General features: G+C 38.8%; 1 protein-coding gene across 5 annotated transcripts in view; it reads left to right on the forward strand.

Annotated features, from left to right (window-relative positions):
- MAST4 (microtubule associated serine/threonine kinase family member 4) overlaps positions 1-24,829 on the forward strand; it is a 446,036-nt gene that overhangs the window by 201,845 nt on the left and 219,362 nt on the right. For 3 of the 5 annotated variants that reach the window (XM_043546459.1, XM_043546460.1, XM_043546461.1), the window contains one exon: positions 12,007-12,081. The exons of the other annotated variants lie outside the window; for them this stretch is intronic. In XM_043546459.1, coding sequence (XP_043402394.1) covers positions 12,007-12,081 — 75 coding nt within the window. The remainder of the gene's footprint in view (positions 1-12,006; positions 12,082-24,829) is intronic. 5 annotated transcript variants of the gene reach the window in all.

Below are 24,829 nucleotides of genomic sequence, written 5' to 3' on the forward strand. Positions count from 1 at the left end.
AAAGTCAAGGTATAACACATCCACTGCTTTCCCCTCATCCACAGAGCCAGTTATCTTGTCATAGAAGGCAATTAGGTTAGTCAGGCATGTCTTGCCCTTGGTGAATCCATGCTGGCTGTTCCTGATCACTTTCCTCTCCTCAAAGTGCTTCAGAATTGAGTCCTTAAGGACCTGCTACATGATTTTCCCAGGGACTGAAGTGAGGCTGACTGACCTGTAGTTCCATAGATCCTCCTCCTTCCCTGTTTTAAAGATGGGCACTACGTTAGCCTTTTTCCAGTCTTCCAGCACCAGGCCCCCCCCCCCCGATCGCCATGAGTTTTCAAAGATAATGGCCAATGGCTCTGCAGTCACATCCGCCAACTCCTTTAGCGCACTCAGATGCAGTGCATCTGATTCCATGGACTTGTGCTCGTCCAGCTTTTCTAAATAGTCCTGAACCACTTCTTTTTCTACAGAGGGCTGGTCACCTCCTCCCCATGCTGTACTGCCCAGTGCAGCAATCTGGGAGCTGACTTTGTTCGTGAAGACAGAGGCAAAATAAGCGTTGAGTACATTAGCTTTTTCCACATCCTCTGTCACTAGGTTACGCCCCTCATTCAGTAAGGGGCCCACAAGTTCCTTGACTTTCTTCTTGTTGCTAACATATTTGAAGACACCCTTCTTGTTACTCTTAACATCTCTTGCTAGCTGCAACTCCAGGTGTGATTTGGCCTTCCTGATTTCACTCCTGCATTTGTGAGCAATATTTTTATACTCTTCCCTGGTCATTTGTCCAATCTTCCACTTCTTGTAAGCTTCTTTTTTTTGTTTAAGATCAGCAAGGATTTCACTGTTAAGCCAAGCTGGTCGCCTGCCATATTTACTATTCTTTCTACACATTGGGATGGTTTTGTTCCTGCAACCTCAATAAGGATTCTTTAAAATACAGCCAGCTCTCTTGGACTCCTTTCCCTCTCTTGTTATGCTCCCAGGGGATCCTGCCCATCAGTTCCCTGAGGGAGTCAGTCTGCTTTTCTGAAGTCCAAGGTCTGTATTCTGCTGCTCTCTTTTTTTCCTTGTGTCAGTATCCTGAACTCAACCATCTCATGGTCACTGCCTCCCAGGTTCCCATCCGCTTTTGCTTCCCCTACTAATTCTTCCCAGTTTGTGAGCAGCAGGTCAAGAAGATACCGTTTGCCATCCTGCTTCCTACAGCTTTCCCCAGCAACTGAGCTCTGATTTTGCTGGCTTTTGCAAGGATCAGGTGACCTTCAAGCTATCGTCTGATCCCTATTTGATTAGTCACAGGTCAGGCTGGCCCAACCTGCCTTAAGAGGCCAGCCACCCAGTGACAGGGCCTAATTGCTTCAGTGCATTTCCATTTACTCCCCTTTTATAATAATGCTTCCTTCTACTGTGTTCCTACCTTGGAATTTATCACATACCTGATAGATGTTTAAATAGTGCCTGCCAAGGGAATTGCCACTGCCCCTCCTCATAGTTACTCTGGCCCCTACACTAGCAAAATTAACTATTAGGTCTTGTGTACTCTAGAAGGTTGTACTGTTTTAACTATACTGGTATCGTTTAAAGTGGTACAGCCCTCATATTGTGGATGCACTTATCAGTATAAAGGTACATTGTATTGGTGTAGCTACTTCTGCGTGGGAAGGGGATACAATTATACCACTTTCATGTTTTATGCTAATATAACTACTTCAGTAAAAAAAAAAAAAAAATCACGCCCCTGCTGCAATAATTATACCACTAAAACTTAAAATGTAGACCAGACCTTATTGCATCAGCAACTAGTGAAGTGAACGCTGTTTAACTGCAACTGTAGGTAAGGACAAACTATGTCAGAGTTCCCAAAACCCTGATTAAAACCTGTTCCGCAGGTGGAAAAATTGCCATTGACTTATGAGTGATTGGGTGTGCAAGAATCCCCACCTACTGATTTCATTGCTGGGGCTTGAATATCTGGGCTGATCATGCTAACGAATGGGAGAGAAGATAAGGCCTGTGGAGAGTTCCCACAGTTGGGAAAGAGCATTTTTACAATTGCAGAGAATTAAAAGTCCCTACCAGTGCTCCCTGTTGTGTAGGAAGTGGTCTCTCTCTAGGCATGCCCTCTCCAGCTACAGAGAAACTTCTCTTATAGTGTCATTCACATTAATTAATACTGACTATAGTGTGTTACAGGTGTAGACTATGTTAGTGGGGTTGTGTTGCATTGTTAGAATTGATGAAATCTAAAGTATATAACATGTTGTTAAAATTGAGACAAGCATTGCTCAAAGCTACAGGTTTTATTTCAGGTTTAAGGATTTGGAGACCGATCTAAGATTAACACGCTCTCGGTAGGTGAGAGTATCTTCGCTTTTACAAGATGTCTTTTTATTTTTAATTTATTCAGATTTCAGTTTTTCATTTTTTGTGTACTTGTACTCTTCTCACCCACTGTCCTGTACTTACTCCCCCTGCCCCACCTCCTTTGTATTCCACAAGGTATTTAGACAATCAGTGTGGCAATGTATTGACATCATGAGAAAACAGTTTCAAATGGCAGTCATGTTTATAATAGAATCAAGATAAAGATTTGTCAGGCAGAAAATAACACTGCCTGGTTTTAGACTTTAGAATGTAGCAAATAATCCATTTGTAGTATAGGGTTTGCCAAGGAACCTTGTGTAGAATAAACGGGATTAATCATTTAGGGAATTTAAGTTTTCGCCAAGAGTGTAACCTTTTATCAGACAAAATATCCAACAGTTGGCATGTTTTGTTACAATGACACTGGTGTTTAGCTGTAGCTGTTCTGTCATCATTTTCATTCTAACTCTCAGTTTAGATGGGTTTCAGAGAATCATAGGCCTGGAAGGGACCTTGAGAGGTCATCTAGACCAGTCCCCTTCACTCAGGGCAGGACTAAGTATTATCTAGACCATCCGTGACAGGTGTTTGTCTAACTTGCTTTTAAAAATCTCGAATGATGGAGATTCCACAACCTCCCTAGGCAATTTATTCTAGTGCTTAACCACCCTGACAGGAAGTTTTTCTTAATGTCCAACCTAAGCCTTCCTTGCTGCAATTTAATCCTCAGAAATTAACGACAACATTTTTTCTCCCTCCTCTTTGTGACAACCTTTTATGTACTTGAAAACTGTTATCATGTGCCCTCTCAGTCTTCTCTTTTCCTGACTAAACAAACCCAGTTTATTTCAATCTTCCCTCATATGTTATGTTTTCTAGACCTTTGATCATTTTTGTTACTCTTCTCTGGACTTTCTCCAATTTATCCACATCTTTCCTGAAATGTGGCGCCCAGAACTGGACACAATATTCCAGTTGAGGCCTAATCAATGCGGAGTAGAGCAGAAGAATTACTTCTTGTGCCTTGGTTACAACACTCCTGCTAATACATCCCAAAATGATGTTCCCCTTTTTTTGCAACAGTGTTACACTGTTGACTCATATTTAACTTCTGGTCCACTATGAGCCCCCAGATCCCTTTCAGAAGTACTCCTTCCTAGGCAGTCATTTCCCATTTTGTATGTGTGAAACCGATAGTTCTTTCCTAAGTGGAGTACTTTGCGTTTGTCCTTATTGAATTTCATTCTGTTTACTTCAGACCATTTCTCCAGTTTGTCCAGATCATTTTGAATTCTAATCTTATCCTCCAAAGCAATTGCAACCCCTCCCAGCTTGGTATCGTCCACAAACTTTATAAATGTACTCTATGCCATTATCTAAATCATTGATGAAGATATTAAACAGAACCAGACCCAGAACTGACCCCACTCATTATTCCCTTCCAGCATGACTGTGAACCACTGATAATTTCTCTCTGGGAATGGTTTTCCAAACAGTTATGCACCCACCTTATAGTAACTCCATCTAGGTTGCATTTCCATAGTTTGTTTATGAGGAGGTCATGTGAGACAGTATCAAAAGCTTTACTAATGTCAAGATATACCACGTCTACCAGTTTATTTACATGTCTGCTTAGGGATGAAACTTGACTGTGCAGGTTAGCTCTGGTTTTGATTTATAGCTTCTAAAAAATGTAAAAAAAAAAAAAAGTTTTGGTTTTCTGAATTTTCCTGATTTTCCTTGATGTCCCTCCCTCCCCATTTCAAAATAGTTTTCTCTTAAATTTTTAAATTCAGATAGTCCGTAATATGAAGTAATTATGAGTGTCTAGCTTAATTATGAGTGTGTCTCTCACCAATGGAAGTTGGTGCAATAAAATATATTACCTTATCCACCTTGTCTAGCTTAAATGGAGATGTTTAACCTAGAACTTTGATGTAAAACTCTATTGTAATAGATATAACTATATTGTGCTTCAGAATCAAAAGTAATTAAATCCATAAGTCTTTCTTTCCTATGAACTTTTTAAACAAATTTTACTGGGCACAGAATTAGTCTGAATCAATGGATATTCACAAATGTTGTCGAACAGCCATTTGATAGTATTGGTTCAGTTGTGGGAACAAAAATTATTTTGAAAAACAGCACTGGATTTACCACAGCATAATTCATAGAACACAGGCATTGCAACATAAACTTGTGAAAACTCCTTCAGGAAATTGTACAGAAAGTTTAAATAGACAAAACATTCTTTAAACCAGTTCTAAAGTAAGTTATCTGACTTTACTGTTAAGCTGTTTTACAAACCGTGTTCTTTCTTTGTTGTACAACTTAAGCACTTGTTGTCTCACAATAATAGTATAAAAATATGACCTTGAGGGGATGTGGATTCTATTAAGCATTTGCTTTCGTTTGTAGTTCTCTGTAAAATAACATTAGAATAGGTTTTTCTTTTGACATCTTTAGAAGCATTCATATAATTCATTGTGTTTTGCAGTTTTTCTGTCTGAGACTTATTAAAGAGCTGGCCCTCATTTCTGTAAGCGTATTCACTAAATAGGCTACACAAATAAATTTCAGCCTGTGTGGTGTTCTTGAACATCTTGCATATAAGCACATGAAGGATTATTTTTTATGTTCCCTGTCTATTTTAAATAGGGGAAAATGGCAAAAATCACACTTTGATGCATAATAAATAACAGTTAAGTGAACTTCCCGCTTTTTCCACATGTTGCCATGTGAGATCTTGATCCTTTTGGAGCAAGGAGGTCTGTCTTAGTATGTATAGGGATTCTCACAATGTGATCCCGATCCCTGATCGGGTTATAGGCCTATTGCAATACAAATTAAGTTATTTTATTTCAGAAAATGTGAATGACTTATTTTATTGTTCAACCAGATCCCAACTTTAATAAGGGCACTTTTTATTCCCCAGAGTAGAATTGCATAAAGTGAAAAAGACTAATAGATCCTTTGAAATAGTGGAGCCTTATACTTGTTTCACTTTCTTAAATTCAGAGACGCAGAGGGCAGATCATTTTCATAGGAAGTGTAACTAAGAAGGTTTTAGGTATTTTTTGTTACATTTGGGCTTTGATTCCCTTCTCTGTAAATTATAGTTAGCTGTGAGTAGAGCTGGTTGGAAAAGGGGTAGAGCTATGGGAGGGAATGAGGGTTAGAATGGCAACATTTTTCCCAGACTTTTGTTTGTTTGTTGTTTACAGATTTGTGACCAGCACTAGTTGTAGTCTAGTAACTGAAATACTTAATCTTACATATGGAATCTGTAGTGTTGACACTGCTTTATAACAGAAGTTCTGAATTTGTTTCTTCTTTTTCTGGTTTGTCCTCAGGATAGCATTTCTTTGGGAAGGGCTTTTTCAAATTTTTTCTGAAAAGATTCTATATTTATTTGTTTGCTAATTTACTTTTCTTCAATTCTTCAGTGTCACGTCCAGTTAACTAAGGTTGCCACCCTTCTTCTCCATGACAGTATCTGTTTATTATGGGTGAACGTGATGTACGTGATCCTGTGATGTATCAGAGCGGTAGCCGTGTTAGTCTGGATCTGTAAAAGCTGCAGAGTCCTGTGAACCTTATAGACTTATGATCCTGTACATCACCCTGGGCTAATGTTCCCAGTAGATCTCTAGAGCTAAACAAAATTGGCTCTGTTCAGAATCTGATAGAGAGACTTCCAAAGAACAACCAGGGGTTTCTAGGAAGTAGCATATTTTAGAAGGAAGTCCTCTTGCTTCTGAGTCAGACTTGATCTTATGTCCCAGCTTGGTGTCTGGAGGTGATGTGAATGTTCACTGAAGGTAGGATAAAAAGTAATCTGCTCAGTCAGTGGCATGGGAGGTTTAGGTTAAATATTAGGAAAAAACTTGAACTACAAGGATAATTAAGCACTGGAACAGATTATCAAGGGAGGTTGTGGAATGCCTGGAAGTTTTTAAGAACAGGTTAGAATCACCTCTCGGGGATGGTCTAGATATGCTTTGTTCTGCCTCAGTGCAGAGGATAGACTAGATTAACTCTTAAGGTCCCTTCTAGCCATTCATTTCTATGATTCTACAATTATACAACACTAAATGTAATATGTGTGCATTTGAGAATGAACTTTGCAGTTCAAATGTTAAAGATGAGCAACGAAAGCAGAGCATTAAATGGAACTTAAAAATATTTTAGCTTCTGCTGCCTGCTCTGATCCTAACATTGACTATCTTGACAAAACCTTTCTTTTCAAATTGCACAACTAACCGCACTTCTTTTTCTTATCTGGTCTTGAGCTTTCTTCAGTCCTTCCCCATACCCTATGTCTTGATCTGGTCTACCATGGCTACTTCACCTACCCAAATTTCTCCTGAAAACTCTCACTTCGTGTGTCTTAGTCGTCCCTTGTTAATAAGTCATAAAAAAGTAACCCTGAAGACACATGTGTAGTTCCAACAAAAGCAATTGTATGTTCTTAATTATGTATGTAATCCTTGTCTTTTTTCCTTCTAACTGGGTTCTGTTCCCAGTTTTGCCACAAATAACGTATGTGACCTTGGACAAGACATCTGTGCTTATGTTTCCTGTCTGTAAATTGTCGCTAATAATTTCGACCTCTCTCACAATGTAAAATAAATGTTTTTGCAAAATTCTTTGAAATATTTAGATGCATTGTTCTTGGTAAGTGTAAAGTATGGCTATTTATTGCTCAGAATATGCATTATAATGCATTTTATATAATGACCCTATGGCCTTCGTATAGGCTCTTTTTCAGAACCTGGAATCCAGAACCGTATCCCCTCTGCTGATTACCCAATAGCCTGCCTTTTATATATAATGTAGCCAGGGTCTGAATGAGGAGAGCACTCTGCCAGTGTTCATGCAGGAGTTATTCTTTCCAAATAGAAAACTAAAGATCCAGTGTGATGGGGAGCAATGTGAATTTATAATGTACCAAATCCGGAGTCTAGTAGTATGCTATATATGGTGGCAGAACTGCTGCTGAATCTATTTCCCTGAGGTATTATTATTCATAGTATTCATAGATAGCTGAATCCTATAGTTTACCCAGAAACCTGACTTTGTACAACCATTTCAGAGCAGTAATGAGCGATCTTTTGCCTGCTACTGGCACCTATAGGAAAAGTGAGCACCAAACAAATACATTGTAGTAGGTCAAAATTATACAGAGCATGGAAGTTACATTTATTGAGTTTTATTTTGGATGTCAGGATTTTCATGTCTAATAACTAAAGGGTGCCAAATTCAGCTGGTGACTTAGGTTTAGACTGGATCTTGGAGGTTTTTTTTTAAACTTCATTACAGCAGTTTATGAAATTCGTAAGAGTACTAAATCAGGCTGCCCTGCAGTTTTTTCTTTATTGCTTGTAACTGGAAAAAACAAAAAACCTCCCCAAAAAACAAACAAACAAAAAACCTGTTTGTTAATCTTGTGTTTTTCCTATGTCAAGGATTTATTTGATTCAATTAGAAAATAGGTGACCCAAAAAGAAAGAATTCAAAGACTTTTATTTACCTTAAAAATTACTTCAGAGGAAATGGTGAGCTTCTATATTTTGAATTCAGTGTAACATCTTAGAATTAATAGTAACAACCACTTCTACTCTTCCCTGGCTATAGGTGATTAGCTAATATTAAGAACAAATTTCACCTTCATTGTAAGAATTTAATTAATTTATAATTTCATTGTAAGTGTGTATTTAATACTGTGATCCTCAGTGCAGAAGTCAGTTACTGTTTTATGATTTTCATATCTATAGAAGCTTTTATCCAAGGCTTTCAAAGCACTTTATATATGTTTAGCTAAGCAATTCTGTATCTGTGTGAGGTAGGTAAGGGATCACTTTATCCGCTACAGAATATAGCCACTCCTGAGATGGCATGCAGCAGCTGTCTTAGTTCTGAGCACTACTATTCAACGTGTTTAGGAGGGATGAAGAGGAGTGCCACATCCAAATGAAACTTTGGAGAAATTAGATACTCCAGAGTATACTTTCCTAGGTTGGAATTTGGCCAGGACACCACTCCTACTTTTCTGAAGAGTGCCATGAGGTTTGTAATGCTCTACTTTTCAAGTTTTACATCTCATCCAGACGACTTAATCTCCAGCAGAAACGACCCCTGGCTCTAGTCTGGGGCTGTAGTTCAACACTGACTAAGTTGGAAAAGTGCCACCTTCTGAATTAGCACAGCTTCCCTCAATACCGAGGTGTCACCAAATGCAACTCTGTATTCACACCCTACACACTATTGTAATAATTTTTGTACAAAACATGCCTTGTGAGGTATCATTTGAAAACTAATAACTTTCTGGTCAATAATATCATGGTGACATGTATGTAGCAACATTATATGTAAAGTTATGAAAATAAGATGAAGTTATGACTCAAATATGTTTACCAGACTAGTCTGGGGAGTGGATATACCAGTTTTACAAAGACAAAGGACAAGATGACATCTCTAGCCAGATCTTATCAAAGTTGACTGGCAATCAAGTGGCCATTTTTTGGCACTGAAGTGGGTTAGGAACAGATCAGTTTGCATTTTAACAAACCACAATGTGGAACCTCTTTCATCACAAGATGCCATGTCTCCATTCTTACATCTGGAAGGAACTTTATCTAGGGGAAACCCTCAGGAAAATGCCTTTCAGAGGGCGATTGGACTATAAAAGGGAGGGGCAAAACCACCCCACATATCCTCTATCTCTTTTACCTAGGAAGACAAAGGAGCTAGTCTTTGGACTTTGGGAGGCATTCTGAACTGAGAATTTGGTCAGCCCTGTTGTGAAATACTTAATCAAAGGTTCCTCACCTTGAACCAAGTCTTGTTTGTTTAAGTTTAGTTACTATGAAGTGTTTTATCTTTATTTTTCTTGTAACCATTTCCAACTTTAATGCCTTATACTTGTAGTCAATTAAAATCTATCTGCTTGTAACTAAATAAAACTTAGTTTATGCTTTAATCAAAACTAATCCAGGGTTGTCTTTAAACTGAATTGTTTGGTAACTCCAATAAAAGTAGCAAACTGTTGCACATTGTCCCCTTATAGGGGCAATGGACTTAAAATATCTGAACAGCCCACAAGAGGGCTGCACAGTTCAAAACACATGTTTTGGGGAAATTTGGGACTGGGAGTGTGGTGGGGTCACCCTGCAAGTAGTAATGGAGGCTGCTGGAAGCCAGAGTGTGGCTGATGTGTGGCTGGCAGGCTGCAGCTCTACACAGACACTCAGGGTGTGACCTGAATGCTGGAGGGCTGTTTTGTGAGCAGCCCATGTGGGAGTGACAGCAGCAAAGTATTGTAAGGCACTCAAAGTTGCAGGGCAGGTGCTAACACAATCTGGTGTGGATTGTACACCGGAATTGGATATTAGATATTCCTTGGGAGTCCTCCATTTTGTTACTGACTCAACCTCTTTGTAGTTGGCTAATGAGATCTAGCTGGGACCAGGAAAAGGGTGACATAGCTTCACCTGTGGCATATACATTTTTTTTTTAGGTAGAACTAAAGGTAATTATTATAATTCCACATCCTGGATAATAGATAACGCAGTCCTCATCTCAGTTTAATTTTTTTCTAGCTTCTTTTGTTTAAATAAAATATTTATAGTACATTTTATGAAGGGACTGCATTGTTATGAATATCCAAAACTCTAACAACTTCTTTCCTAACCTTTTTGACCCCAAAGCATGGGACTCTGTTGTAATCTAGAAAAGGATTTTCTGATATTAGAGAGGAAAGCTCGTGATATTAAAAACATATTGCCCGGAAGTTAGCATTTAAGTTCATTCAGCATTGAAAATCATTAGTAATACTTTGACTCCTTTCAAATTAGGAGATTTTCAAACCAGTGGATGTGTAGTTTATAGTATATTCCAATGGGTAGTAAAATCTGATGTATTTTAGTAGTCAAATTGAGGTATTTTGTAACTTCATGAAGAGTTTCAGGAACACTTCCTCATCTTTTAGAAGAGGAAAAATGTTTAAGATATTTTTAGGCTATTTCCCACATTCCTCTTTCATATGCAGTCTCCTGTTTATATTTATGACAGATTAAATTGATCTGATTCATATGTGATGTAAAGTAGAATTAATATTGAGCATGAATTGGGGGAATCATAGCTTTAAAAGAAAACTGAGCATACTCAGACAAATACCCATACAAATAAAAATGATATATCATGATAATTAAGAGAACAAAAGGATGTGTGTATAAGGTGACAGAGTAAAGATAAATGAGAACTGAAATTGTTCATTCAGATTTGCTAATGCAATCTTGAATGGATTTTGAATATAGACAACGTTCATGGTGTGAAACCCCCAGCAGAATACCTCATTGGGGTGGGTTTGGTATGGGAAGCCAGACACTTCAAATAATCCTGAAAAGAGAGTATCAGGGTTGTGAGTTAGGTAAAGAGGAGAAAGAGGGAGAACAGAAGATGTCATATGGCTCTGATAAGCTGACCGGCCAAAGACGGATGTGCTTAATAGAAATGTAGAACATTTTATTTCTTTATTGAAGCTAATACAGGATGCTTTTGCTTAGTTTATCTCTTGCAGAGATGCAGATTATACGGTATGCATACCTCCTTTGGTTTTTTTAATCTGATTTCTCTCTCTCTCTCTCTCTCTCTCTCTCTCTCAATAAATCTTGTTTCTTATTTGGACAATTTGATTTAGCATGTTGAAGTAAAGTCCCTGAAAGGAAAGCAGCCATCTTAACTCTCATGAGAAGTGGGTAGAGGAGAATGGTGCCTATTGGAGCCCTTGATTGAAGCAACACTTTGAGGTGTCACCCCCACATTTACCATGATCCATAAGGGGTACCATGAAGAATGGCAAGAATAGGGTACCAAAGGTTACAGTAGTCAATCCCCAGAGAGCACTTGTTCTTGTGAAAACTGCAGCAGCTGTTGACAATCCAACAGATGGGTTTGTTGGAATCAGTCTACAAAGCAAGTGAGCCAATGACCTAGATAATTTTTATGTCTGTATTTCAGACTATGTACCTGCATTTCTTCCAGCAGAGTGTTCCTTCAGATTCTGGTCCATAAGCCAGAACAGTTGTCTTTTACAACCCATTCCTTAACAATTCATTGAAAAGAAGGAATGAATCTCTCATACCTGTTAAGTGTAAATCTGAAAAATATAATGTAGTTGATTCATCTTTTGAAGCTCTAAAAAGTGTGTACGATGGATGTAAATCTAAAGAGGTATTTTTTTACCTAGGGGACTTCAGATTTTTCGGTTAGAGTATGGATTGAATTGGGTTAAATAAGATTTTTTTTTTCTGTGCACTTTCAAAATTGATGATACATTTGCTAGTTTAAGTACATGGTAATGGCAAGACAAAGCTTTTGTAACATCTGTGTTATATCTTTGTCATCTATATTCATACTTTCTCATTAATACATATATAGAAGCCTCATGAGGTTACAAGCAAAATAACTTCATTTTTCTCTGATACACATATGGTGAAACTGTGGAATATATTTCATAAAGCTCTTAGATAGTTCAGTTAAATACTCTCCCTCTCCCTTCTCTGACCATCCTTCATTCCATCCCCTCCATGATCTATCATCTTCCCTTTTCTCTCTTCTTTTCCCTTCCCGTCTTCCATTCACTGTCAGGAAGGGCTGCCTCAGAAGAGCCATTTCAGCTCAACACGGCACCGTCAGAGACTAGTGGAACCAGCAGCTACAAAAGTGAGTGGACTTTTTGAAGGACAGTTTTAAAAATGGAATGTTGTACCGGTGGAATGTGACAGCTGTAGTGAAGATCTGATGTACACTTAATTATTACCCACCTGTGAGTAATACGGTCAGCACTGTTTCGTAAAGATGAATTGCATATTGAAGATATTCATTATGCATGTATAATTGGTGCACCTTCTTTAAGAGTTGTGGGTGAGTTATCTAGATGTACAGTGTGTATATAGAAAATTATAATTATATTTGCTGCTTTTGCTATGTGTTCTGTTCAATATCTGTATTTTTTCACATTTTTGAAGTGTATTCACAAATACGTGACATACAATTAATTCTTCTCTCTCACAATATTAAAATGGAATATTTCTTATAATAATGCCACAAACAATTTGGGAAGGGTGTCCTGGGGTAACATTGATTGGTCTCTTGAGCAGGCCCTGATACAAATGTGTAAAATTAAAGATGCCGTTGGGCATTCGTATTTATGCTGGCAGATTCAACAGCAATGTCAGATATACTGACAAGCTGATTCTGCCTTTCCTAGAAGATCATTTCTGTTAGAGGTATATAAAAATTGGGTAAGGTTCAAGAAATCTAATCAGCATGATGTGGGAAACAATAGCTATTGTGGATATTAGTTTTATTTTCTAGATTAATTAAAAGTACCACATTGCATATTTCAGATCATGTGCATAATACTGCAACAATTTTTCCTACTTTTTTTGCAAGAATCTAACAAAAATAAAGTCACAGTGGACTCCCCTACCCCAATTCCCTTAGTTTCCCCTTTTCCCACAAGATTACTGTACATTTGAGAAAGGACATACGGCTTCCCTTGTATCCTAAAGCTCAACAGTCTCAGATTCTGGTGGACCAGTGGGAGAACTGAATTTGAGTCATGGGCCATCCACTAAGAGAAGTGGTCAGCCAGTCCCAGGCACCTAAAGTTAGGGACTGTTATCCTGAGTACCACAACTAACCTCAACAGTTATAACAGGTTATTGGGAGAGAGGCTGTCACTTGTTAACTAGGATCCAAGCCATTTCTTATTTTGTTACCTAGTTATTTTTGTATAGAGCCAAACATGCTGGATCCTCACAGAGAGGAAGATAAATCCCTGTATGCAGAACTAAATAGATCGTACAGAGAAGGGCAGAGTGTTAGGGAAATAATGAAACTGAATATGTTAACAGTAGGTTCCTGTCATGTTAGTACCAAAACCATTATGTGAATTCTTGTTTTACAGGTTGTCAGGGTGGAGGTGGAAGAAATAGGGTTAACAGACATTCTTGTGTTTTCAGGAAGAACTGTAAGGAGGAGAGAGTAGAGTCACATTATGCTGCATAGCACAGCGTGGAAGGAGGCTTGGAGGTGAACCCAAAGGGGGAGTTACTCAGGAAAGTTGGACCTTGTTAGGGGGACAGCAATAATTAATGTAAGCAGAACAGTACATTGATGGTGAGGACAAAGTCTAAGAGTTTAGTACTGATAAAGTTACAAGAGACGCAGTTAATGGATTTGAAGAGGTGCTAGACATAGTCAGAGCCTTGGGCCAGGTAAATGATTTTTATGGAAGCACTGTAGATGAATTAAAGGTGAAATAAAGTGGAAGTCAGAGGATGTGCCTGGAGTTGACCAAGGGTTATGGTAATGTAGACAAAAGGAATGAGTGGACTTTAGAGTATTAGAGGAAGAAGCACTATAACTTGCAAAGAACTTTCTGTGAGGGGAGAAGAGTTGATAATTATACCAGGGCTGTGAATTGGAGAAATGTCAATCATTTGAAATGTAGGTCTGGAAGGGACCTCAAGAGGTCATCTAATCCAGCCCCATGCACTGAAGCAAGTGTATCTAAACCATCCGTGACAGGTATTTGTCTAAACTGTTCTTAAAAACCTCCAGGGACAGGGATTCCACACCCTCCCTTGGAAACCTATTCCAGTGCGTAACTACCTGTATAGTTAGAAAATTTATCCTAGTACCTAATCTAAATCTCTCTGGCTGCAGATTAAGATCATTACTACTTGTCTTACCCTCAGTGGCCATAGAGAACAATTGATCACTTTATCCTAGCCCTTAACACATTAAAATACTTTTATCAGGTCCCCCCTTGGTCTTCTTTTCTCAAGACTAAACAAGCCCATTTTTTTAACCTTTCCCCATAGGTCAGGTTTTCTAACTGTTTGATCATTTTTGTTGCTCTTTTCTGCACTCTCTCCAGTTTGTCCACATCTTTCTTACATGTGGTGCCCAGAACTTCACAAAATACTCCAGCTGAGGAGTTCCCAATGCTGAGTAGAGCAGGACAGTTACTTTCTATGTCTTACATCAGACACTTCTGTTAATGTGCTCCCAGGTTGGTGTCATCAGAAAATTTTATAAGCATACTCTCCACTTTTTTTTTTCAATAATGAAAATAATGAATGGTACTGGACCCAGGACAATCTCCTGTGTGATTCCATGATATATTCCCCACTACTGTTTGGATAACTTCTTTTTGAGTACAGTCTTTCAACCAGTTTTACGCCCAACGTAGAGTAATTTTATTTAAACCACGTTGTTGTTTGCCTATGAGAATGTCATATGGGACAGTGTCAAACCCTCCCCCCTCCCCTGAGCACCTGCAATGTCCCTGGGCCACCCCACCGCTACCCAGAGCACCCATGGTGCCCCTGGGTCGCCCCCTTCCCCAGAGCATCCAAGATTTAGTCAGGAGTATGTAGAATTATAGGACTGGAAGGGACCTCGAGAGGTCATCTAGTCCAGTTCCCTGCACCCATGGCAGGACTAAGTATTATCTAGACCATTCCTGACAGGTGTTTGTCTAACCTGCTTTCAGAAATCTCCAATGATGGAGATTCCACAAACTCCCTAGACAATTTATTCCAGTGCTTAACCAACCTGACAGTTAGGAAGATTTTCCTAATGTCCAGCGTAACCCTCTCTGCTGCAATTTAAGCCCATTGCTTCTTGTATTATCCTCAGAGGTTAAGAAGAACAATTCTTCTCCCTCCTTGTAACAACTTTTTATGTACTTGAAAATGGTTATAATGTCCCTTCTCAGTCTTCTCTTTTCAAGACTAAACAAAGCCAGTTGTTTCAGTCTTCCCTCATAGGTCATGTTTTCTAGACGTTTAATCATTTTTGTTGCTCTTCTCTGGACTTTCTCCAATTTATCCATATCTTTCCTGAAATGTGGCACCCAGAACTGGACACAATACTCCAGTTGAGGCCTAATAAGTGGAGTAAAGCGGAAGAATTACTTCTTGTGTCTTGCTTACAACACTCCTGCTAATAGAAAAGGAGTACTTGTGGCACCTTAGAGACTAACCAATTTATTTGAGCATAAGCTTTCGTGAGCTACAGCTCACTTCATCGGATGCATACTTAGTCTCTAAGGTGCCACAAGTACTCCTTTTCTTTTTGCAAATACAGACTAACACGGCTGTTACTCTGACTCCTGCTAATACATCCCAGAATAATGTTTGCTTTTTTATTTATTTATTTATTTTTTGCAACAGTGTTACGCTGTTGATTCATATTTAGCTTGTGGTCCACTATGACCCCCAGATCTCTTTCTGCAGTACTCCTTCCTAGGCAGTCGTTTTCCATTTTGTATGTGTGCAACTGATTCTTTCTTCCTAACTGGAGTACTTTGCATTTGCCCTTATTGAATTTCATCCTATTTATTTCAGACCATTTCTCCAGTTTGTCCAGATCATTTTGAATTTTAATCCTATCCTCTGAAGCACTTGCAATCCCTCCCTGCTTGGTATCGTCCGCAAACTCTCTATGCCATTATCTAAATCATTGATGAAGATATTGACAGAACCTGGCCCAGAACTGATCCCTGCAGGACCCTACTCATTATGCCCTTCCAGCATGACTGTGAACCACTGATAACTATTCTCTGGGAATGGGTTTTCAACCAGTTTTGTACCCACCTTATAGTAGCTCTACCTAGGTTGCATTTCCCTAGTTTGTTTTTGAGGCGGTCATGCGAGACAGTATCAAAAGCTTTACTAAAGTCAAGATATACCCTGTCTATTGCTTCCCTCCTATCCACAAGGCTTGTTACCCTGTCAAAGAAAGCTGTCAGGTTGGTTTGACATGGTTTGTTGTTGACAAATCCACGCTATTACTTATCACATTATTATCTTCTAGATGTTTGCTTAACTGCTTAATTGCTTAATTATTTGCTCTATTATCTTTCCGGGTACAGAAGTTAAGCTGACTGGTCTGTAATTCCCCAGGTTGTCCTTATTTCCCTTTTTATAGATTGGTACAATATTTGCCCTTTTCCAGTCTTCTGGAATCTCTCTCATCTTCCATGGCTTTTCAAAGGTAATCTCTAATGGCTCAGATATCCTTTCAGTCAGCTCCTTAAGTATTCTAGGATGCATTTCATCATGCCCTCGTGACCTGAAGACATTTAATTTGTTCTTTCCCTATTTTAGCCTCTGCTCCTACCTCATTTTCACTGGCATTCACTATGTTAGATGTCCAATCACCACCAACCTTCTTAGTGAAAACCGAAACAAAGAAGTCATTAAGCACCTCTGTCATTTCCACATTTTCTGTTCTTGTTTTTCCCCCCTCATTGAGTAACGGGCCTACCCTGTCCTTGGTCATCCTCTTGCTTCTAATGTATTTGTAGAATGTCCTTTATGTCTCTACCTAGTTTGATCTTGTTTTGTGCCTTGGCGTTTCTAATTTTGTCCCTACATACTATTGTTGTTTATATTCATCCTTTGTAACTTGACCTAGTTTCTACTTTTTGTATGACTCTTTTTTGATTTTTAGAATATTGAAAATCTCCTCATTAAGCCAGGGTGGCCCCTGCCATACTTCTTATCTTTCCTACATAGTGGGATTGTTTGCTCTTGTGCCTTTAATGTCTCTTTGGAAAAACTGCCAACTGTTTGCTTCCTATGGGATCTTACCTACCAACTCTCTGAGTTTGCTAAAGTCTGCCTTCTTGAAATCCATTGTTTTTATTGTGCTGTTCTCTCTCCTACTGTTCCTTAGAATCATGGACTCTACCATTCCATGATCACTTTCACCCAAGCTGCCTTCCACTTTCACATTCTCAACCAGTTTCTCCCTATTTCTCAACATCAAATCTGGAACTGCCTTTCTCTTAGTTGCTTTCTCCATCTTCTGAAATAAAAAATTGTCTCCAATACATTCCAAGAACTTGTTGGATAATCTATGTTCTGTGTTATTTTCCCAACAGATGTCTGAGTAGTTGAAGTCCCTCATCACCACCAAGTCCTGTGCTTTGGATGATTTTGTTAATCGTTTTAAAAAAGCCTCATCTACCTCTTCTTCCTGGTTAGGTGGTCTGTAGTAGACGCCTATCGTGACATCACCCTTTTATTTTTACCCCTCTTATCCTTGCCCAGAGACTTTCAACAAGTCTGTCTCCTATTTCCATCTCAACCTCAGTCCAAGTGTATACATTTTTAATATATAAGGCAACACCTCCTCCCTTGTTTCCCTGCCTGACCTTCCTGAGCAAGCTGTACCCTTCTATATCAATATTCTAGTCATGCCTATTATCCCACCAAGTTCTGTGATGCCAACTATGTCATAGTTGTGTGTGTTTACCCGCATTTTGAGTTCTTCCTGCTTATTCCCCATACTTCTCGCATTAGTATACAGACATCTAAGATACTGATTTGATTTCCCTCCTCCCTCCGCAGTTCTGTCTTGTCTCTCCTTTATCCCTGCTAAACAGCCCATGCTCCCCCACCAAATTTCAACCCTTCTCCCAGGTCTCCATGTTTTTGACTTACCTGTGGGCTTTGGTCACCTGCCCCCTTCGAACCTAGTTTAAAGTCCTCCTCAATAGGTTAGCCAGTCTGTACCCAAATATGCTCTTCCCCTTCCTCGGTAGTTGGACCCCATCTCTGCTTAGCAGTCCTTCTTCCTGGAACAGCATCCTGTGGTCAAAGAAGCTGGAGCCCACCTAGTGACACCATCCTCGCAGCCAGGCATTCACCTGCAGGATGCATCTGTCTCTGCCTGGGCTTCTACCCTTGACCAGAAGGATCGAAGAGAACACCACCTGTGCTCCCAACTCCTTCTCCCTAACTCTCAGAGCCCTGTAGTCACTTCTGATCTGCTGAGGTCATACTTCGTAGTATCATTAGTACCCACACGGATGGGTACTAGCATGGGGTAGTAGTCAGAGGGCTGGATGATCCTCGGCAATCACTCCGTAACGTCTCGGATACGGGCCCCTGGCAGGCAGCATACCTCCCAGGATGCCATGTCAGAGTGGCAGATGGGTGCCTCTGACCCCCTCAGAAGAGGGACAAGTCAGGGACAGGTCTTGGTCCGCAAATTTTTGTTTACTCTTTGTGACCTGTCCATGACTTTTACTAAAAATACCTGTGACTAAAACATAAACTTAATCATGTCTACTGCTTTTCCCATCCACTAAGCCAGTAACCCTATCTGCAAAGCATAATAGAGAAGCCAATGGTGACTAAGAAGAGAGTATTTATGGAGAAAGTGTTTTAGCCATGTTTGAGTTTATATTGGGCCATTCAGGAAGGGAGATCAGAGACCCAAAAAAGCGTCCAAAGAGAGGGAAAGTTTGGGTAATTAGTGAATTGGAGGCAAAGCCACATGACCAGGTTATGAGGAGGCTATCAATGGATAGTGGGGAGAAGAGAAGACCAAGGATGGAGGAGATGAGGATTGTTCCCTCTTCCTAGAACCTAACTGATCCATGGCAGCCATGACAACAATAGTAGTCACCGTTGGATAACTCCTTTGTTCCCTTTGCCTTGTACCTACAGGCTCAAGTTATTGTCATATTTCTTTCTTTTTTCAGTTCAAAATTATTTGGTATTTTCCTGTTCTTTTTTTCAGATTTCATTACACAAAGCTAAGGGCCTCTTATTGTGATATGTTAGCTCAGTACTCCAACAGTTCCTATCCAGTAGCAGATAGTTTTAGTGATACTATGTACAAATATTATACTGCTTGTCATTCATGTATCATCGAGATTTCTGTGGTTGGTGACTTAGATCATTGAAACATAAATTATATGTACTCTTAAATGTGTTGAATTGAGTTGCACAAGTTTCTTATATATGGTATTAATAAAAATTAGTGCATTAGATATTACAGCATTTAGAACTTTTTGCATATAACAACACAAAAGATCCTAAGAGGCAGAGTTTCATGCACAAAAGATGCTAAGAGGCAGAGTTTCATGCATAAAAATATAAAAATAAATAATGTGTTTGGTGTTACAGATACAAAAATGTTGAGTGAAATGTTTTAATTTTTTTAAAACATTGTTGATATAATTTAAAAAATTAAAGTAATTTTGATCAGTTTTCACCAGACTTGCTTATTACATAACTGCACAGTGCCTAAAATTAGAAGCCAAACTTACTTGAAGTGTACTCAGATTTTGTTTACTGAAATTTCTCAGTAGATAGCAAATATGAGCAAGAAATGAACAAAGGTAAACCATGGTAAAGAAGAATATGCTGTAGGAATAATAATCTGAAGGACACAATGAAATTGTTATATGTGAAGCTGGCAAAGGCAACCATCCAAATAAAATCAATTTGATGTGGGAGCATGTGGGGTGAGGAGGTGGGAGGGGAGAGGGACAAGAGAAAGTGTTCAGAAGATTAGTTTCAAAATCTTGAGGTGTTTCAATACATAATGGTAATAAAGGTTTATTCCAGATGAGCTGTCAGTATAAATTGGGAGCATTAGTAAGTTCCTGAGGATTGCTCTGAAATTTTGTCAGCCTGGAGAAAATATTGATAGTACAGTGTGCTAAATAACACAATTTTCAAACTGAATGTAGGGAGAGAATATTGCAACAAAGATATTGACTTTTAAAAAATCCTTCTTAATCCTAATTCAAGACTGAATATCATAACAGTTAGTTACAGGATGCAGTAATATCCACTGAATCTATTTTATAATTTTCAATAGTGTCTGTGATTGGAAATAGACTCCTCTGCTGATGAAATCGGCCCTGGAGCTACAGTATCCACAAAGCATATGTTCTACTTTTCAAGCTAGTGAAAATATTTTAGGATTGTGTTTTCATTTCTAGCTATCCCAAGAATAAGTGCTAGTAACTTTGAGATGTTACACATATATTCAATAATAAAAGAAACACTGTTGCCTGTAACCTATCATTTGGTACAGAAACTGATTTAAATGACGGGAGGATAGCTAATGTGACGCCAATTTTTAAAATGGGCTCTAGAGGTGATCCCGGCAATTATGGTAAGCCTGACTTCAAAACTGGGCAAAGTGGTTGAAACTGTAGTAAAGAACAAAATTGTCAGACACATAGATGAACATAATCTATAGGGAAAGAGTCAACATGTTTTTTGTAAAGGAAAATCATGCCTCACCAATCTACTAGAATTCTTTGAGGGGGTCAACAAGCATGTGGACAAAGGGGGATCCAGTGGATATAGTATATTTAGATTTTCAGAAAGCCTTTGATAAGGTCCGTCACCACAGGCTCTTAAGCAAAGTAAGCTGTCATGGGATAAGAGAGAAGGTTCTCTCATGGATTGATAACTGGTTAAAAGATGGGGAACAAAGGATAGGAATAAATGGTCAGTTTTCAGAATGGAGAGCGGTGTAAATAGTGGTATCCGCCAGGGGTCTGTAATGGGACCAGTCCTATTCAACATATTCATAAATGATGGAAAAAGGGGTAAACAGTGAGGTGGCAAAATTTGCGGATGATACAAAACTACTCAAGATAGTTAAGTCCCAGGCAGACTGCAAAGAGCTACGAAAGGAACTCTCAAAACTGGTTGACTGGGCAACAAAATGGCATGTGAAATTCAATGTTGATAAATGCAAAGTAATGCACATTAGAAAACATAATCTAATACATAGTTTATATGTATGAACTATATATATAAAATGATGGGGTCTAAATTAGCTGTGACCACTCAAGAAAGAGATCTTGGAGTCATTGTGGATAGTTCTCTGAAAACATCCACTCCATGTGCAGCAGCAGTCAAAAAAAGCTAACAGAATGTTGGGAATCATTAAGAAAGAGAGATAAGAAGACAGAAAATATCATATTGCCTATTTATAAATACTTGGTACACCCACATCTTGAATACTGTGTGCAGATGTGGTCGCCCCATCTCAAAAAAGATATATTGGACTTAGAAAAGGTTCAGAAAAGGGCAACAAAAATGATTAGGGATATGAAACGGCTGCCGTATGAGGAGAGATTAATAAGTCTGGGACTTTTCAGCTTGGAAAAGAGATGACTAAGGGGGGAAATATGATGGAGGTCTATAAAATCATGACTGATGTGGAGAAAGTAAATAAGAAAGAGTTATTTACTCTTCTCATAACACAAGAACTAGGGGCCACCAAATGAAATTAATAGGCAGTAGGTTTAAAAGGAACAAAAGGAAGTATTTTTTCTACACAACGCACAGTCAACCTGTGGAACTCCTTGCCAGAGGATGTTGCGAAGGCCAAGACTATAACAGGGTTCAAAAAAGAACTAGATATATTCATGGAGGATAGGACCATCAATGGCTATTAGCCCGGATGGGCAGGGATGGTGTCCCTAGCCTCTGTTTGCCAGAAGCTGGGAATGGGTGACAGGGATGGATCACTTGATGATTACTGGTTCTGTTAATTCCCTCTGGAGCACATGGCATTGGCCATTGTCAGAAGACAGGATACTGGGATAGTTGGACCCCGTATGGCCATTCTTACGTTCTAATATCACCAGCTCTTGGGACCTGAACTGAGATCCTAAGGTCTTAAGTGAAAAATGGTAAAGCTAAGGCTGCAGATACGTAAATTACTAATGTGATCAGACTATAATAATGAGAGAGGCTAGACTGTCTGGTTGGTAAGCTAGTACTGTGGTAGACATATCGTAAATACATTACAGACATGTATTCATGGCAAAGGACTAATGTTTATGATGTGCAGTTCTGCCTGTTAACGGGAAGAATCCCTTCAAGGAACCTTTGTAGTTCAAAAAAATGTTTTAAATAAGAACCAGGATATTCAGAGCTAAGGTTACATTTAACCATGTGAGTAAAAGCAGCAGAAAGAAGATACAGATTGGCAGGAGTGGGGGTTTGCTATGTCGTCTTCATCACTATAGAAAACCCCCACTGTTGCTGGGGAGCTGATAAACGTGGCTGGTAGCCTCCGGTGGGGCCCCTGGAGCAGCCCAGCTGTATGTACAACAAGTGAAATAGAAACCACTTGCTCACCCAGGTGTGGGTTAGGCAGTGCTAAGGTGTCTAGTTTCCATCCACCAGCAAGTGTGGAAAATGGGCAGGGGGTAGGGTGAAAAAGAATAGATATGGGTGAGAGAGAGGAACCTGAGCTGCAATGTTTCCACATGCTTGGCAGTGGAGAGTGAGAAAGCTGTTACCGGGAGCTTGCACAACTGTGTTTTAATGGGAAGTGTATGGTGCATTTGGAAATGCCCATATGAGTTTGTCCTTATGTGTTCCTCCATCATCCCCTCCCTAATGCAAAAAGCCCAGAAAAACCAGGTATTTATCTGAAAGTTGATGGAAGTTTTTTTCCAAACCTAAAGCACTGAAAAACAATACTAGTGTTCCTATGTTTGTTCAGCTGCACAGTTGTACAAGCAACTGGAATTTTATGTCTTGCATGAATTTTTCTGAGTGAACTATAGTGCTCTTAAATTATAAGGATGAGAATGTTTGTTTGAGTTTGGTAGTAGCTGGAATCTGTGTGAGATTGGTGTTTTCAAACATTTCTCAGTCAATGTGTTTACTCTGCTCTACCGGTCATGCAGTGATATGGTACATTGCCAATGGGTGAAATAGACTGTGCAACAGGAGGTCAGAATGGAGCATGGATTTTCTAACACAGCGTGTTAGATGAAATGATTTTGTGTACTTTGAAGTGGAAAATTCAATCAGAATTTTCCACACTTTTTAGTTAAAGAAACACAGTTATTTATTGATAAAAGTCACACTGAAAAAATATAGAATGCAGCATAGTAGGCATCAAATCTAACTATTATTCCTGGTCATAGTAATTATTTTCTCCTGCATTTTCCTAAGAGGTCTTTTAAAAAGCAAGACAAAATGGCTATAAAGTGTCTAGAGTACACATCAGGATATACTGTTGGTATGAAAATACTATTTTTTGATGGGGCTATTCTTTAGAGTTGGAAAGGCTTTTATATTTTATTAATATCAGTAGCCACTATTCAAGTAACCAGCACTTAATTGTACTCATAAAGTAGTAGAGTTTGGATAGCATAGGCTGCTATCAACTGTGAACTTAGGATGGAGTATGAAGTTAGTTAGTAATGTAACTACTGGTCAATTGAGAAACGGTTTATAGATAAAATCATTGAGAATTGTACCAATTACTTTCAATTTCATTCAATATTTCAGTATTAATTTCTTCCATGGGTATGAATTGGATACTTGCCCTCAAAAGTGTGCTTACACTAGGTTTAAAATACCCATGTATCTAACATGGAATAAATTTTATTAAAAAAAAAAAGGCAATTTAAGTTTGCACACTTGTACAAAGTAAATGGTGCCCTGAGTCTTGGAATATGGGTGTTTTGGCTTCCTAATGCCAAATAACAGCACACCAAGACTCGCTGAAACCACAGGTTTGAATCCTAGCAGGGTCAACCTTTTATCCTTCCAAGGTAGTGGTTGTACTTAGTCTCTAAAAATGGAGGAAACAGCTAATTCCAGCGGTATTCTTCTTTTAAACAGCAGAGCATATCTATGGCCAGCAGCATTTTTAAATTGCTGCTGCTGTTGTCTGAACAATTAAGAGCTTTCAGAATAGCAGCCGTGTTAGTCTGTATTGGCAAAAAGAAAAGGAGTACTTGTGGCACCTTAGAGACTAACCAATATATTTGAGCATAAGCTTTTGTGAGCTACAGCTCACTTTAGCAAACGTTAGATTGAAATCTAAAGAAGTATTTGGTGTGGCTACAGAACACGACCTGCTCTTTTCTTCAACTTCTGTGCATTTGCTCCCATGACTTTAACAATGAAAATCCATTTTTAGGGACATCTTTTAAGCAATATAATTCATAACAGGTAAATTCAGTGCTCTTCTTGTTGCTGAATCTTACAACAAACTTGCCGCTGGAGAGATGTGAGACAACATATAGTGTATCTACTACTAGACCAGACCTTTTTCTGCTTGCGCAAAGCATTATTCCAGAATACAGTATCCTCTTGCTCCATAGGGATTCAAACACTCAGAAACTTTGTAAACATATGGTAGGCAAAGTAAAACAAATCTAACTGCCAACTCTTTACATAATTTGATTAGTCTATTATAAATCTTAATATTGCCACAGTATCTTGTTAATCTATGGTAGAACACTTATTGACTGTTTAAATCAGTTCCATGTTGTGTGTGACAGAGCCATTGATTTTTTTTCATTCTATATTGCGTTTTTTTATATATGTTTTCTTTAAAGTGTCCTCTCCATCCACTTAATTTGCCTGTACATTGATGATGATGTCAAGATTTAAGCAGACTTCTGGGTATTCCCTTCACAGCACATTTCAATACCCCTGGAGTTGATCCACTGATAAATTTCTGCCCTGAAAAAGACTGTCAGCAGTCACTATAGCAAAATAACTGTGGGGAAGTTAGTTTAAAAAACAAAAATGAATTGTATTGTCAAGTGCCTGACGTCAGCCTAGGTAGCCCAAGAGGCTTCTTCAGGTTAAATCTG

The sequence above is a fragment of the Chelonia mydas genome, chromosome 5 (genome assembly GCF_015237465.2).
Source record: "Chelonia mydas isolate rCheMyd1 chromosome 5, rCheMyd1.pri.v2, whole genome shotgun sequence".
NCBI lineage: Eukaryota > Metazoa > Chordata > Testudines > Cheloniidae > Chelonia > Chelonia mydas.